This window comes from Aythya ferina (genome assembly GCF_964211825.1).
Source record: "Aythya ferina genome assembly, chromosome: 7".
In the NCBI taxonomy this organism is placed as follows: Eukaryota; Metazoa; Chordata; class Aves; order Anseriformes; family Anatidae; genus Aythya; species Aythya ferina.
Window position 1 is genome coordinate 17547497 of NC_140302.1, and position 13139 is coordinate 17560635.

At 53.0% G+C, this 13139-nt stretch overlaps 1 protein-coding gene across 1 annotated transcript; it reads left to right on the top strand.

The window, feature by feature from the left end:
* Positions 1-4155: 4155 nt before the first annotated feature.
* Positions 4156-10189, top strand: ELOVL3 (ELOVL fatty acid elongase 3). The gene is made up of 5 exons (XM_084526324.1): positions 4156-4330; positions 7052-7183; positions 8201-8352; positions 9012-9459; positions 9510-10189. The coding sequence occupies exons 1-4, from the start codon at positions 4227-4229 to the stop codon at positions 9431-9433; spliced, it is 810 nt and encodes a 269-aa protein (XP_084382450.1). The 5' UTR covers positions 4156-4226; the 3' UTR covers positions 9434-9459; positions 9510-10189.
* The last annotated feature ends 2950 nt before the right edge of the window (positions 10190-13139 follow it).

Sequence of the window (13139 nt, forward strand, 5' to 3'; positions counted from 1 at the left end):
TTTAAAGGACACCTTAAATCTTGATCAGAAGTCCTTCAATAGGATTTTTGGTTCAAGAAGCTGGCCCATTTGTTAGGTAGTCAGGTGTACCTGGTCTCCTTCAGCCTCTGTGAATTTCCAGCTGTGAGAACAGACAGTGGCAAATTAAACTGACAAACTGGTCAGGTTCACCAGACTCTGAATATGCATTCTGCTGCTGTTTTCAGGCTGGAGTTTGAAAACATAGCAGCTCTATGCAAAACCTCAGCCACTCGCTCTGTTCACTCACCTTAATCATTGCTTACAAATACCACCAAGCTTACATACAGGCTTCAAAGAACAGAAGGCTGTGTAAATGGTGCACACTACTACACTGCCACTGAGAGAGCTCCATGGAGGTGATTTTTGTCATCAGTGCTTCACATGGGATTTGTAGCTCTTGGTTTAGAGTAAAGAAGCTGCTCTGATAGCATTCATCCTGAGAGCAATCGCTGATTGTGACATCTTTAGATTAATAGCTCCTGATGTCACCATCACTTTTGTGTAACCCTTAGGACATTTGCTATCCCTTTTATTATTATCTCTTTGGAGTATTTTGCAGTGGTAAGAGCAACTAGGTCAAAAGTAACTTGCAGTACTAGTAAGAACTCCAGATGGTGCCTTCTGAGAAGGCTCCTCCTTACATTCAGTGAATCTGCTTTGGTTTTGTCCTGTTTGGGAAACAGTCTTGAATGGCAGTGAGTTCCACAGAAACAGTCTTTTGGAGTACAAATGCATCAAAGAGGAAATACTTCGGCTAGCTTTCTGTAAAACTGTTCTCCAGCTTTCAGATCTCCAACTTTCTTGATTATCATACACAACCTCCAGAAGGTCTGTACGAAATGCTGTGCAGGGAGGCTCTGATACAGATATGGGGGCTTCTTCTTGTGGCTGTGTCTTGCCGGGGCAAAGAGACCTTGTGGCTGAGCTGTGTCTTTTAGTGACTGCCAGCCAACACCATCCAGGGAGCTGCAAGGCAGGACTATTTCCTCTGGTACTGGGCAGAAGTAAAAAACTTTGAACTGTTTGCATTGGCCTGAGACTGGGGAAGCAGAAGGAAGAGAGGGATGGCCTGCTTGCAAGGAGCAGGGGATTCTCTGTCCTCCTTGGGCCTGAACCCCCTGTTTCTCCCAGAGGAAAAGGGCTCAGGGTGGAGCACAGTCGGTCTCCTGCCTGCCTTTGCTTCCGAGAAGTGAAGAGCTCCACGCACTGGGCGATGCCTCCCTGCACATTCACGGGCTTCTGCTCCCCTCTAATGGCCAAGGAGGTGAGAGGCCCTTGCTGGAGACCGTGCTCTCAGGGCTCTGGTGCCAGAGGGTGCCTGTGTGTCACCCAGCTCTGCTGGGCATCTCTGAATCCTCCGAGTCAGTGATTCCTGCTGCCTACACCAGTGGATGAAGCCCTCGGACTCTGATATTTACTGGGTAGCCCTTCCCTCGGTTGGGAAACAAGTCATGTCCAGCACCTGCATCTCACCCAAACAGCTGTAAGACGTCTCCGGCAGACTGGTGTTTATGAGGCCTCGATGTACCTGGTAATGTGTGTTTGTATGCTCAGAGCTTTGGTGTTAAGAGAGCTCCTCTGTTTATTGTGTTGTATGATCTGCTGTTGCCTTTTTTAAAATAAAAATAATAATAATAATAAAAAAGCTGTTCATTGCTGCCTACATTTTGTTCTGAATATCATTTTGAAATGCCAAAAATGTAAGAAAGACCTCATTTTACATCAGCATCTAAGGATTATGTGGGCATAAGCTTTGCATTAGCTGAATGCTAGCATAGTACTCAGGGTAATTCCTCGAGCATCTTCTGACAAACTCTTTGTTGCAACGTGTTTTAAATGCATTTTTTAAAAAGGTTCATTTTCAAAGTTAGGGAGTCTGCCAGGAGCAGCCATTTGTTTCCTTATCCTCACCGTTCCGCCCACTTCAACTGTATAGGTGTAACAAAGTCATGGTTTGCCTGCCATGCTCTCTCTCTTGGGGTAAAAAGGCATTTTGATAATTTTTGATCACAAAGGTTGTTCTTTGCTTTCATAATGTGATGGAGAAGCTGCCCTGGGATGGCTCACAGTAGTACAAGGCAGTTAGCTCTCTTGGGTCAAGACTGTGTCCAGCTAATGATCAATAATACCCTGCCACTCTTATGCAAGTAATTTTATCTGTGATGTTAATGATAAGGGAAGTCCTTGGCAGAAAGCAGGTGAGATGATTGTCTGGAGATCTGCATTGGCTAACTGGAATAGCACTACTCTGTAGTAAGTTAATAAACACTCCAAGATTTCACATCCAGACCATTATATAAAAGATTCAACAGGGATGGGTCTGGGGGTGTTTCCTCTTTGGCTCAAAAGTGAGCTGCTATCAAAGCGTGCCACTGCATCACCCACGCACCCATTAGGGACAGCTCAGGTCGCCCCTGTCTGAGGGGAAGGATGGCAGTACCTGCCCACGGCCGGTTTCTTGGAGTGGCCAATGTGGAGCGGAGTCTAACAGGAGCTTAACAGGTGGAGTGGCTCGGGCATAGGCAGCTGTTTCTCCACGTCCTTCCATGCCACATGCAAGCAAAAGCTTTTCCTGTGTAAATTGTAGCATCATCCTTTTCAACAAACAAACAAAAATTAGTAGCTTTTGACCATGGCAGCTAAAGATTGGAGTGCAGGAGAACTCGGCAAAGTATTATTACACAATTCTTGTAAAGAGAGACATGACTATGAGGGCTATGTTCCTGGAAAGATGATGCCCGAATTGCAAGCTCAGGTACAGCTGGCTCAGCAAGCCCTCTCACTGTGCAGATGCAGCCCAATTTTATACATACTGAGCAAATGATCGGTCTTGGCAAGGTTTCAGAAGATGTTTCAGTTTTCAGACTATGGCCTAAGAAACCACTAGGGCTTCGAGTGTCCAGCACAGAGATAACTGGGTGCAGGTTCTCCGCAGGCTGCGTGTCTGTGTGTGATTTGGGTGCCAGTGCCACCAGAGGAGCCCGCACCATGGCAGGGAGTTACGTACGAGGGCATCGAGTGCACCCTCAGTAAGTTCGCAGATGACACCAAGTTAGGTGCGTGTGTCGATCTGCTTGAGGGTAGGAAAGCTCTGCAGGAGGATCTGGATAAGCTGCACCGATGGGCTGAGGTCAACTGCATGAAGTTCAACAAGGCCAAGTGCCGGGTCCTGCACCTGGGGCGCAATAACCCCAAGCAGAGCTACAGACTGGGAGAGGAATGGTTGGAGAGCTGCCAGGCAGAGAAGGACCTGGGAGTGATGGTGGATAGTCGGCTGAATATGAGCCAGCAGTGTGCTCAGGTGGCCAAGAAGGCCAACGGCATCCTGGCTTGTATCAGGAACAGCGTGACCAGCAGGGCTAGGGAGGTGATCGTCCCCCTGTACTCAGCTCTGGTGAGGCCGCACCTCGAGTACTGTGTTCAGTTTTGGGCCCCTCGCTACAAGAAGGACATCGAGGTGCTTGAGCGGGTGCAGAGAAGGGCGACGAAGCTGGTGAGGGGCCTGGAGAACAAGTCCTACGAGGAGCGGCTGAGGGAGCTGGGCTTGTTCAGCCTGGAGAAGAGGAGGCTCAGGGGCGACCTTATCGCTCTCTATGGGTACCTCAAGGGAGGCTGTAGCGAGGTGGGGGTTGGCCTGTTCTCCCACGTGCCTGGTGACAGGACGAGGGGGAATGGGTTTAAGTTGAGCCAGGGGAGTTTTAGGTTAGATGTTAGGAAGAACTTCTTCACTGAAAGGGTTGTGAGGCACTGGAACAGGCTGCCCAGAGAAGTGGTGGAGTCACCATCCCTGGAGGTCTTTAAAAGACGTTTAGATGTAGAGCTTAGGGAAATGGTTTAGTGGGGACTGTTAGCGTTAGGTCAGAGGTTGGACTCGATGACCTTGAGGTCTCTTCCAACCTAGAAAATTCTGTGATTCTGTGATTCTGTACCCGCTGGCTGCACCGGTGCCTTGGTTTTGGGTGCGGTGCCAACTGTGGGGCAGCCAAACCGCCCCAGCTCTGGAGGCTGTGTAGGGGTTTCCTGAGGGAAATGGTGGGAGATGGAGGGCCGCCGGGTGCCCGAGGGGGCCGGCTCCAGCTCCGCCTCGGTCCCCGAGGGCACCCAGCCGGGCGGAGCCGGGGCCGCCCCGGGGCGGTGCCGGTGCCCGGGGGGACGCGGGGCTTGGCACGGCTCGGAACAGCACGGCACGGCTCGGAACGGGCGGCATGGCGCTGGGCTTCAACCTGTCGGCGTTGCCGCCGCTGCGGGAGTACGAGCTGGAGCGGAGCTTCGACGAGCGGGAGGCGCTGGGCTGGATGCGGGATAACTGGTGGGTGAGCGCCCGGCGGCGGGGCTCGTCCTGCTGGGAGAGCCGCTCGGCTCCCTGCCTGCCCTCAATGTGCCATTGTTCCCCCCGCGGCAAAGGAGACGGCAGCGAGCAGCCTCCTCGCCATCACCGCGGGGCTCTTGTTTGAGCTGTTTCTTCGCCGGTTTCTTTGGGGATTTCTTGCTCTACCCCTTCATGCGCATCCGTACGGAAGCGAGCTGAGTAATGAAGGACCACACCAGGTTTAGCTGTGTCTCCTCCTTAAGCTTATTCCACCTTTTGAAGTGCCAGGGGCAGATCTCGTTTACTTTTCTTGTTGCTCACCGTAAGGATTTGCAGTTTTCTTTCCCTCGTAACACCTTTAACAAATACACCTCCGCAGCCTGTCCCTTTCCTTGCAGAGGAACCCCCAGCAAGCCACCTCGCTTCTCACAATGCCTTGCTTGTTTGCTGGGCTTGCTTCGTAGCCCATCCACGTGATGCCCTTGACTTGCTGCTGTTTTTCTGTTCCTAGAGCTCAGGGTTGACTCTCTTACCCTAAGTAAATGTATTTGGGCTTTCCATTTAGGCAAGATGTTCTCAGCACTTGCATTTAATCACTGATGGCTATATTGATCGCTGTCCTGCTTCCAGCAGTGCTAGGCACCTGTGCAGTTCTGTATTTTGGGGTGCACAGCCTGTTAGGTGCTTGAGCACCAGGAGAAAGGGCAATTTTCCCTTTCTCAGCCTTCTCTCCAGCTGGAGGAAGCCTTTCTCTCTGCATTTTTTCCCCTTTACATGTGATGCTTCTGATTGTGTTAGGCTGAAAACCTCTGTGGATGGAATCTGAAAGGAACAGAGCCTGGCCCCAGCTGAAACATCGTCAAACCCTTGGCTTCAGGGGCAAGAAGCAAAATTTGGGTGCAGGAGCGGCGATTGTAATGGGACAGAGGGACGTGGTGGCTCAGAGGTGGGGCTGCAGTGGAACAGTCTGGGATCTGCAGCTTTAACAGCCTGTGGGCTGGAGGAGGGAGGATGGAGGACGGGTCAGAGGGCTGCTCAGGCAGAGCTTTGTGCCTCTGCGTGGGGCTCGCAGCTGCTGGCACAGCAGGGAGGCCTGGAGGAGGGCAGGCTCGCCCCAAAGGGATCTCACTGATGGCCAGCTTGGGCTTCCAGAGGGCAGCAGGCTCACTCCCTGTGCAGCTTCACCCCACTGGCGAGCAGCCCACAAGCAGGGAAGGGGAAGGGGCAAGGTACAAAGGTGGGAGTGCAGTGACCCAGTCTGGCACTATCTGCTTGTTTAGGAGCTGCCTAACTCTGCTGAAGAGCGGGGCTAAGAAACCAGCTCTCACCTGACCTAGTGTCCTTCACGTCACTGCCCCGAGTGCCCCTTATGGTCAGCGTATGTCATGGGGTGAGGGCAGCTAGAGGGCTTCAAGAGCCCGCTTGGGTGTTTGCACAGCGCTCCTGTGGCTCTTAAACGTGGGGTACCTGGAGCAGCTGTGGGTTGGGCAGGAGACCCGGATGGTGCTGGGAACCCAATATCCCTTCCTCTTTACAACCTGTTATGATGGCACGTGCCCCTGAGAAAGCCACACGGTGCTTGAGAAGATGGGCTGGTCTGTAGCGAACACAGGCTGTCAGGGGCCAAACCCAGGCACTTACCAGCCATGAGCTGCTGTGAGGAGGGCTGGGGACCTCACAGCAGGCTGCTGGCTGGATTTCCCACACTGTCATGTAGAGAATGGCACAGTGATGGGTTTGCTGGCTGGAGCTGGGCTCCTGAGTCCATGGGGTTGTGATTTCTTAGGATAACTATTCATCAGAGTGGGTGCCCTTCTCCAAGGAGGAAAGGACTGGAAATGCAGAGCAGCTCCCTGGAGCCCCTTTAATGAGATGTGGTTGCCCAAGTTGACTTAAGGTTGCTCTGTAGCTTACTCAAGCTGTGGCGTGTGTTCCAGGAATGTCTGAGCCCAAATCAGCTGGTGCTCTCCTCCTTTCCCTAGTGTACCAGCAGGAAGATTAGCTCCTGCAGCCACGCCTCACTTCCTTGGTAAGCGTAAGTTTTGAAGGAGGCTTGACCACTTCCCTGAAGTATGTGGAAACCTTCCTTGCCCTTTTGCTTTTCTCAGTGGCAGTGTGGGCAGAGCTTGTTGCAGTGCTCAGGGTCATCCACTCATTGAACTTGTGCTGCTCTGTCAGACACACTGCCGTGAACTCTTGTCGCTGGGCTCTGGGCTGCCAAACCTGCACCAGCCAAGGTCTCATCCGTGTACCTGCTCCTCCGGGACTCTGCTGCTCACCCTGTGTGCGATAGTCAGGCTGTCAGGGCCAGGCTGCAGCTGTGGGTCTGTCCCTCTGCTTCCTTCTCTTCCCAGTGTCATTTGCCCCCACGGCACGATGCAGCATTGCTGCAGCTGGGGGGAACAGCCTGCAGCTCAGCATGTGCCCCATGATGGGCCCCGGGCATGATCTAAGGTGTGTAAAGGAACAAAACGCATCCACCTGTCTGCTTGGGGTCCTGCCCGCAGCTTGCCACATCCTTGTCCTGCTGGGTCCTGTGGGGGCCTCCTGGCTGTGGCAGCTCCCTTTCTCCTCTGCCATCCCCAGGGTTTAACTTGCTCCCTGGCAGGAGATGTTTTATTTCTTGGGGAGAGCTCTGCCGGGGCTGTCAAAGTCCTGCTGCAAACGAGACACCAGTCTGGCTCTTTCTTTCCCTGACTGCTCCCTCTGCTTTCCTTGCAGGCAGAAGTCCTTCTTCTTCTCTGCGGCTTATGTGATGCTGATCTTTGGAACCCAGCACTTCATGAAGGAGCGGAGGGGCTACAAGCTGCGCGCACCACTGACCCTCTGGTCCCTTGGGCTGGCCTTGTTCAGGTAAAAGCCTGGCACTACCTGCCAAGTTCTAGCTCTGATTTCTTAAAAAAAAATAAATAAATAAAATTAAATTCCCCCATGCAAGAGAGGAACATCCATCTAAAATAGTTTTTTGGTGCTGGCTCGCTGCAGTGATGGTGAGAACGCTGCAGCCCATGCTCTGTAATTAAGCAGGCGGACTCCTTGTCTCCAACATTGCCCTCATCTCCACACCTCTTCAGGCTGGGGGGAGAGAACAAACCAAGACGAATACCTTGCTGCACACGAACTCCAGAGCAGGCTCTCTGCCCATGTGTGCTAGTTGGCTGGGGTCAAGTCTAAGGGTCACTGGTTGCCCTCGTGGCAGTGGTCTGTAAAATCACAACTTGTGTGGACAGAGGGGTCAGGGAATGACCGCTCGTGGCCTGTTTCGAGATGAGCTTACGCAAATGAAATGTGCAGGCTGATAGCAAAGAAAAGGTGGTTTTTGGTTTTTTTTTCCTTGTAATCTGCTAAATTATAGGAACTGCCCACTAATGGAGGCTGTAAATGGTAAAAGCATACCTGGATTCAAAAGAGAACTAAATAAGTATATCTTGACAGATTTTTGTTCTTTTTCTTGTGAAATGTGAAGGCCTCATCTCACGCCTGGGGACCATGAACCGCAGGCTGGTGGAAAATGTGAGAGGAAATGGGGACAGAAAGGACGACTTTGCCCTGTTTGTGTTCTCCCTGGGCATGCACCGTTGACCTCTGTTAGGAGACAGGATACCAGCACAGCTGCCCCTCTGTTAGACCAAACGCGGCAGTTCTCACCCTTGCATGCCTTCTCAAGCAGTGGAAGCAGAGGCTGTATGAGAGGGAGTGCTCTTTGCTGCTCAGCCCTCCTGCTGCTGCTGTGGGATGCAACAGTTTGTTCAGACATCCCTGAGGCTGCCCTGAGCCGGATGGAGTTAGCCAAATGTTCCTGGGTGCAGAGCTGCACGAGGGTCCTGTGGTGAGTTGGGCACAGCCTTCAGATCTCTGGTTTTCTTGCAGTGCCATAGGCTCCCATCGGACCTGGAAGCACATGGCCTCCATCACATCTTCCATGGGATTCAAGCAGTCGGTGTGTGATCAGTCCTTCTACGTCCACCACGTCTCTAAGCTTTGGGCCTACTTATTTGCACTGAGCAAAGTCCTGGAACTGGGTGAGTCTGAAACCTCCCCCTGTGCAATGTGCTCAGAACTCCTTCACTTTCATAGGTAGTTATTTTTTTTCACAGGTGTCTGTCCAAACGCTACTCAGAGAAGGGGGCTGTCTAACCTTGCACACTGCTCGTTTTCTTGCTTCCTGTTGCTCTACCCTATACATCCTCATGTCATCTTTCTGCAGGGATGCAGCCTGGGGTTATTGCCCTGGTTTCAGCCCCCCAGGCCAACAGGCGATTCTGCAGTGGGAAGCCTGTGGCCAGGGGGCAGCGGCAGGCAGGGCAGTGCTGGGGGCACCTAAGCAGCCCGTGGGGATTTCTCACATCGGCCCTGCGGGAGCTTGCTTTGCTGGAGCAGGAATTGCTGGAAAGTCTGTGGCAATGTTTCGGTTGGCAGGTGCCAAGTCTGTTAGAAGGAAAAGCGCTTGCAGCACTGCACAGAAGGGTTGAATGTGTCAGTGGAAAGTTTCTTCCCTACAAACCATGGGTGCCTACATGGGCTTTATTGGTACAGACACATCCAACGTGAAGCTAGGTTTTGGTGGGCTCAAACCAGGGGATGTCTTTAGCATTGCAGCTCACTCATTCTGCTTCACCTGAAAACGTGCACAACTGCTGTGATTTACCTGACTAACAATGCACCTCTCCCCCGTCCCAAGGCGACACCGTGTTCATCGTTCTCCGGAAGCAGAAGCTCATCTTCCTCCACTGGTACCACCACATCGCCACGCTCATCTACGCCTGGTACGCCTACAAGGAGATGGTGCCTGGCGGCGGCTGGTTCACCGTCATGAACTTCAGCGTGCACACGTTCATGTACTCCTACTACTCCGTGCGAGCTGCGGGCTTTCGGGTGCCCCGCTACATCGCCATGACCATCACCGTTTCACAGATCCTGCAGATGCTGATAGCCGTAATAGTGAATGTCTTGCTTGTCTTCTGGATGGAGGATAAGGTCTGCCCTGTCACCTGGTCAAACATTTCCATTTCATTCCTGATATACTTCAGTTACTTGGTGCTCTTCTGCAACTTCTTCTTCAAGGCTTACCTGACAGGCACCCAGAAATCAAAGGGGGAATAAAACTGGGGAGGGAGGAATTGGCTGGGGTGGAGGGAGGGAGGGAGGAAGGGAGGGAGGGAGGGAGGGAGGGAGGGAGGGAGGGAGGGAGGGAGGGAGAGGGAAGGAGGAACTTTTAATTCCTGGCTGGAACTCAGGCACCTGATGGGGCTGGGGTGATGAGGGCCACTGTGGATGAAAGCCTTCAGATTAACTTGAGCAGTGACCTCTGGCCTGTCCTTGCAGCAGTGACTCCCCAGAGGGGGATGTGGGTTGTTGTAGGCTGGCAGTGCCAGGACAGGGGTGTAGTTGGGGGCTGCAGACCCTCTTGCCCATAGCAAACTGTGCCCTGGGCAGGCAGCAGAGCCTGAGTGTCCTCTCTTCACCCCAGCTGCTCACAGAGCACAGTAATTGTCACTGAAAAGCAACACCAACCTCTGAGCTGAGCCCTGGCAATGCCTGGTTTAATGCCTTATGTGATCTGCTGTAAATGCTGAACGCACCAACACAGGTCGAAACACCACCTCCTGTCCGGCTGCACCCAGAAGCACATAAATGCTAGCGGCTGCCACCCCGAGGGTCACCGAGTGGTGTGACCTGGCTGGCTGCTGCCGGGGAGCTGAGCAGAGCCAGCCCTGGCTGGCCTGCGGAGCGAGGCACTGCCCGTGGTCACCCCAAGGGACAGCCCCGGGGCTGGGAGGCAGCAGGGCCCAAAAACTCAGGGTGCATCGGGAACTGCTGCTGTCACGTGTAAAAATGACTAATAAATGCTGTTGCGTATGGGTTGATTATCTGATACCTTTTTCATGCCTGGGCTGTGGGAGAAGCATTGCTTTCCCCATCTGCATCCTGCTGGTTTGGCCACAGCAAGGTGCCGGCAGGCTGTCCCTTCGTGCTCCCTCTTCTGCAGTCACAGGCAGCTCCAGCTGCTGCCTTGGTCTTTTTGCTCATCACCGTGAAACTGGGAATAATCATGATAAAAGCAAAAATGAGGTGTTTGTGTTACCAGCAGACCCAACCACGTGGCTGTTTGAGGACCCCGTGCTATATCCACAGAACCTTGGAGCCTGTCCCTGGGTGGCAGCAGCCGCTAGGTGACACCACCTCACCTGCTTTTACAGGGGGCTGCCAGGGGGCTGCGGGATGGGGCCGTGCTGCTGTCCCTGGGTGGGGACAGCCCAGCAGGGGGCTTTGCTGCTGGAGGGCCCCTCTGGCAGGGACAGCTCGCCCGAGCCGGCTCCTGGCAGCACCACGCTACTGCTGACCCCACGTAGCCAGCAAACGCTTTGGGCTGCAAGGAATCCTCTCCAGTTTTAATGTTACTTAGGTGCCCGTGCAGAAATTTGGACTTTGGCTGGGGTGTTGCTGGCTAGAGGTGGTGAGGGAACGTACCCACCCCAAGCGTTTTCCCATGCCTGGATGCAGCCAGGTGCCCCAAGGCAATTATGGACAGGAATTGTCGACAGGAATTAGCTCCATCTCTCGCTACCTGAGCTATTAAACATCTCCAGCAGGAGCTTGGATGTTCACATGCAGCCTGCAGTTTGGAGCTCTGATACCAGACCATGGTAAAAGCTGGCATGCACCAAGCAAGGTGTCAGAAAACAATTCCCCACCGCACTAACAGTAAGAGAATAACCAAAGACAGTGTTGCATGGCCTTTCTGCAGGGAGAGAAAACGCTGCTGGCAGCCACTGAGAAGACCCAACTGTTCTGCATGCTTTACATTAGCCCTTGGAAAAAGATAGCTATGAGGAAGTGGGCAGCACGAGCCATGCCAGTGGTGGGGGCTACAAGCCTGGCCTTGAATAGGGAAAGCCCAAGAAAGGGATGTTTACATAAACAGGAATTTTTCAGACCGTCTGGGCGTGATGAACTTCCCGCTAAGCAAGCCCAGAAACATTTGCTGTTATCTATGAGAATTGCTGAGGGACAGCGAGGCATAAAAAGGCTGGAAAATGCAAGCTTTGTACCCTTTCAGAAGGGACTGGGGCCAAAAGCCAGGACCTGCTGACAGCTAAATCCCCTCACCCACCAAAAACCGCTGGAACAGATAATCTCACTGCTTGTAAGCAGTGGAGATGAGGAGCCATGGGGACTTGCCAAGAACAGAACCTGGTCAAAGCAATCTGATTTGCTCCTGTGACAGGTAAGGGCATGGTGAAGAAGAGCCCTGGCTGCCATTTCGGTGGATTCTTAAGGCTTCTGACCCGTGTCATGCTCTAGGCTCTTAAGCAACCTTTAAAGCATGATGTGGATGGGATGTTGGGTAGGGACAAAACCCATTGGATGATTATACCCAGAGAGTTATCCAGGGTTCACTGATGAAAAGGAAGAGTTACACTGAGTGAAGTTCAGGGACATCTGTTCCGGGTCTGGTTTTATTCAACATTTTCATTAATGATCTGGATGATGGAAGAGAATGTGTGCTTGCTATATCTGCAGATTGGGAAGTATCCAGTGACAAAGCTTCTTGCCTAGCTGGCCTTTGGAATAAGCAGAAGCCTGCTAAACCCCACCTAACTGGGCTGCAGCATCAGAGAGACACAGCTAGGGAGGTCCTGGGGTCCTGGGGGAAGAGAGAGGTCCTGGAGAAGGTCTGCAGGGCACTTGATGTGTTTGTGCTGGACCAGTGAGCATCACATCTACATCCTGGGACCCTGGGGAAAGAGCTGAGTGCAGGAGGCTGTGCTGGCTCAGCTGCATCGGGAGGGCAGGTGGCATTTGGAAAGCAGGGGGCCTCTCCCAGGGCTCTCTGCTGCCAATTTTCTCACTCCAATATTTACTTTTGGCCATCTCTGGTGTCTGCAGATTTTAAGTTTTTTCCCCAGGTTGTGTCAGTCATTTGGTGCCATTGTACAAAGAGCTCTCAGCTCAGAGCTGGCGTGTGGTTGCCACCCGGTCTGGATGCTTCACGGTGCAGTACCTCTGACTGCAGAGACAGACCCCACACTCTTCCCAGTACAGGACTGGGGAGGAGTAGCGTGCTCCCAGTAGCCTGCCTGCAGAGCCACTGGCCATGCACTTGCACGCAGCAGTGGCCTGGTGCAGGTACTGACTGAGTCTGTCCTGCTCAGAAATCAGACTGGTCTGGCCTAAAGCTAATCAGAATGACTGCATGGTAAATCTCCAGCTGAAAAATCAGTAACTAAATTGGATTTGGGCTTTCCCCCAAAGGCTCTTCTCCAAAAGGAGATCAGGAGAGCCATGTGCCGGGGTTGGTTTCTTGCTGCATGCATTTGGGCTGTCTGGTATGGGCTGAATTCTGCAATGCCCAGCAGCCGCTGGCCCCATCCGATTAGCGTGTCCCCTCTGCTCCCTGCTCCACCTGTCCGGGGCTCCCCTGTTGAACCCCATCCCACCCCATCCCACCCCATCCCACCCCACCGCCGTCCTCTCTGTGGGACAAGAGCTGGATCACCACAGGTTCCTCTCAACACGTTGCTGCTGAAGGCAACACAAAGCTACCAGAGCAGCCTGAAAGGAAGAAGGAGCTTGTGTTGCTCTCTGCTCCAGTTGGGCTTTCCCTCTGCAAACATCACCCAAGGGAAGGGGAAGCTGGGCCTCCCTTTGATTTTTTCTCCAGGCAAAGCTGTGATTTTATGAGAGATGTTTCTTCTGGCTTTGCCATGTTCCCACCTGCACTCAAGGTCAGCGTGGGGTGGAGGGCAGGGTGCGTGGAGCTGCTGGGGGAGCAGCAGCTGCCTGAAGGGCTCAGTGCCTTGGTGCA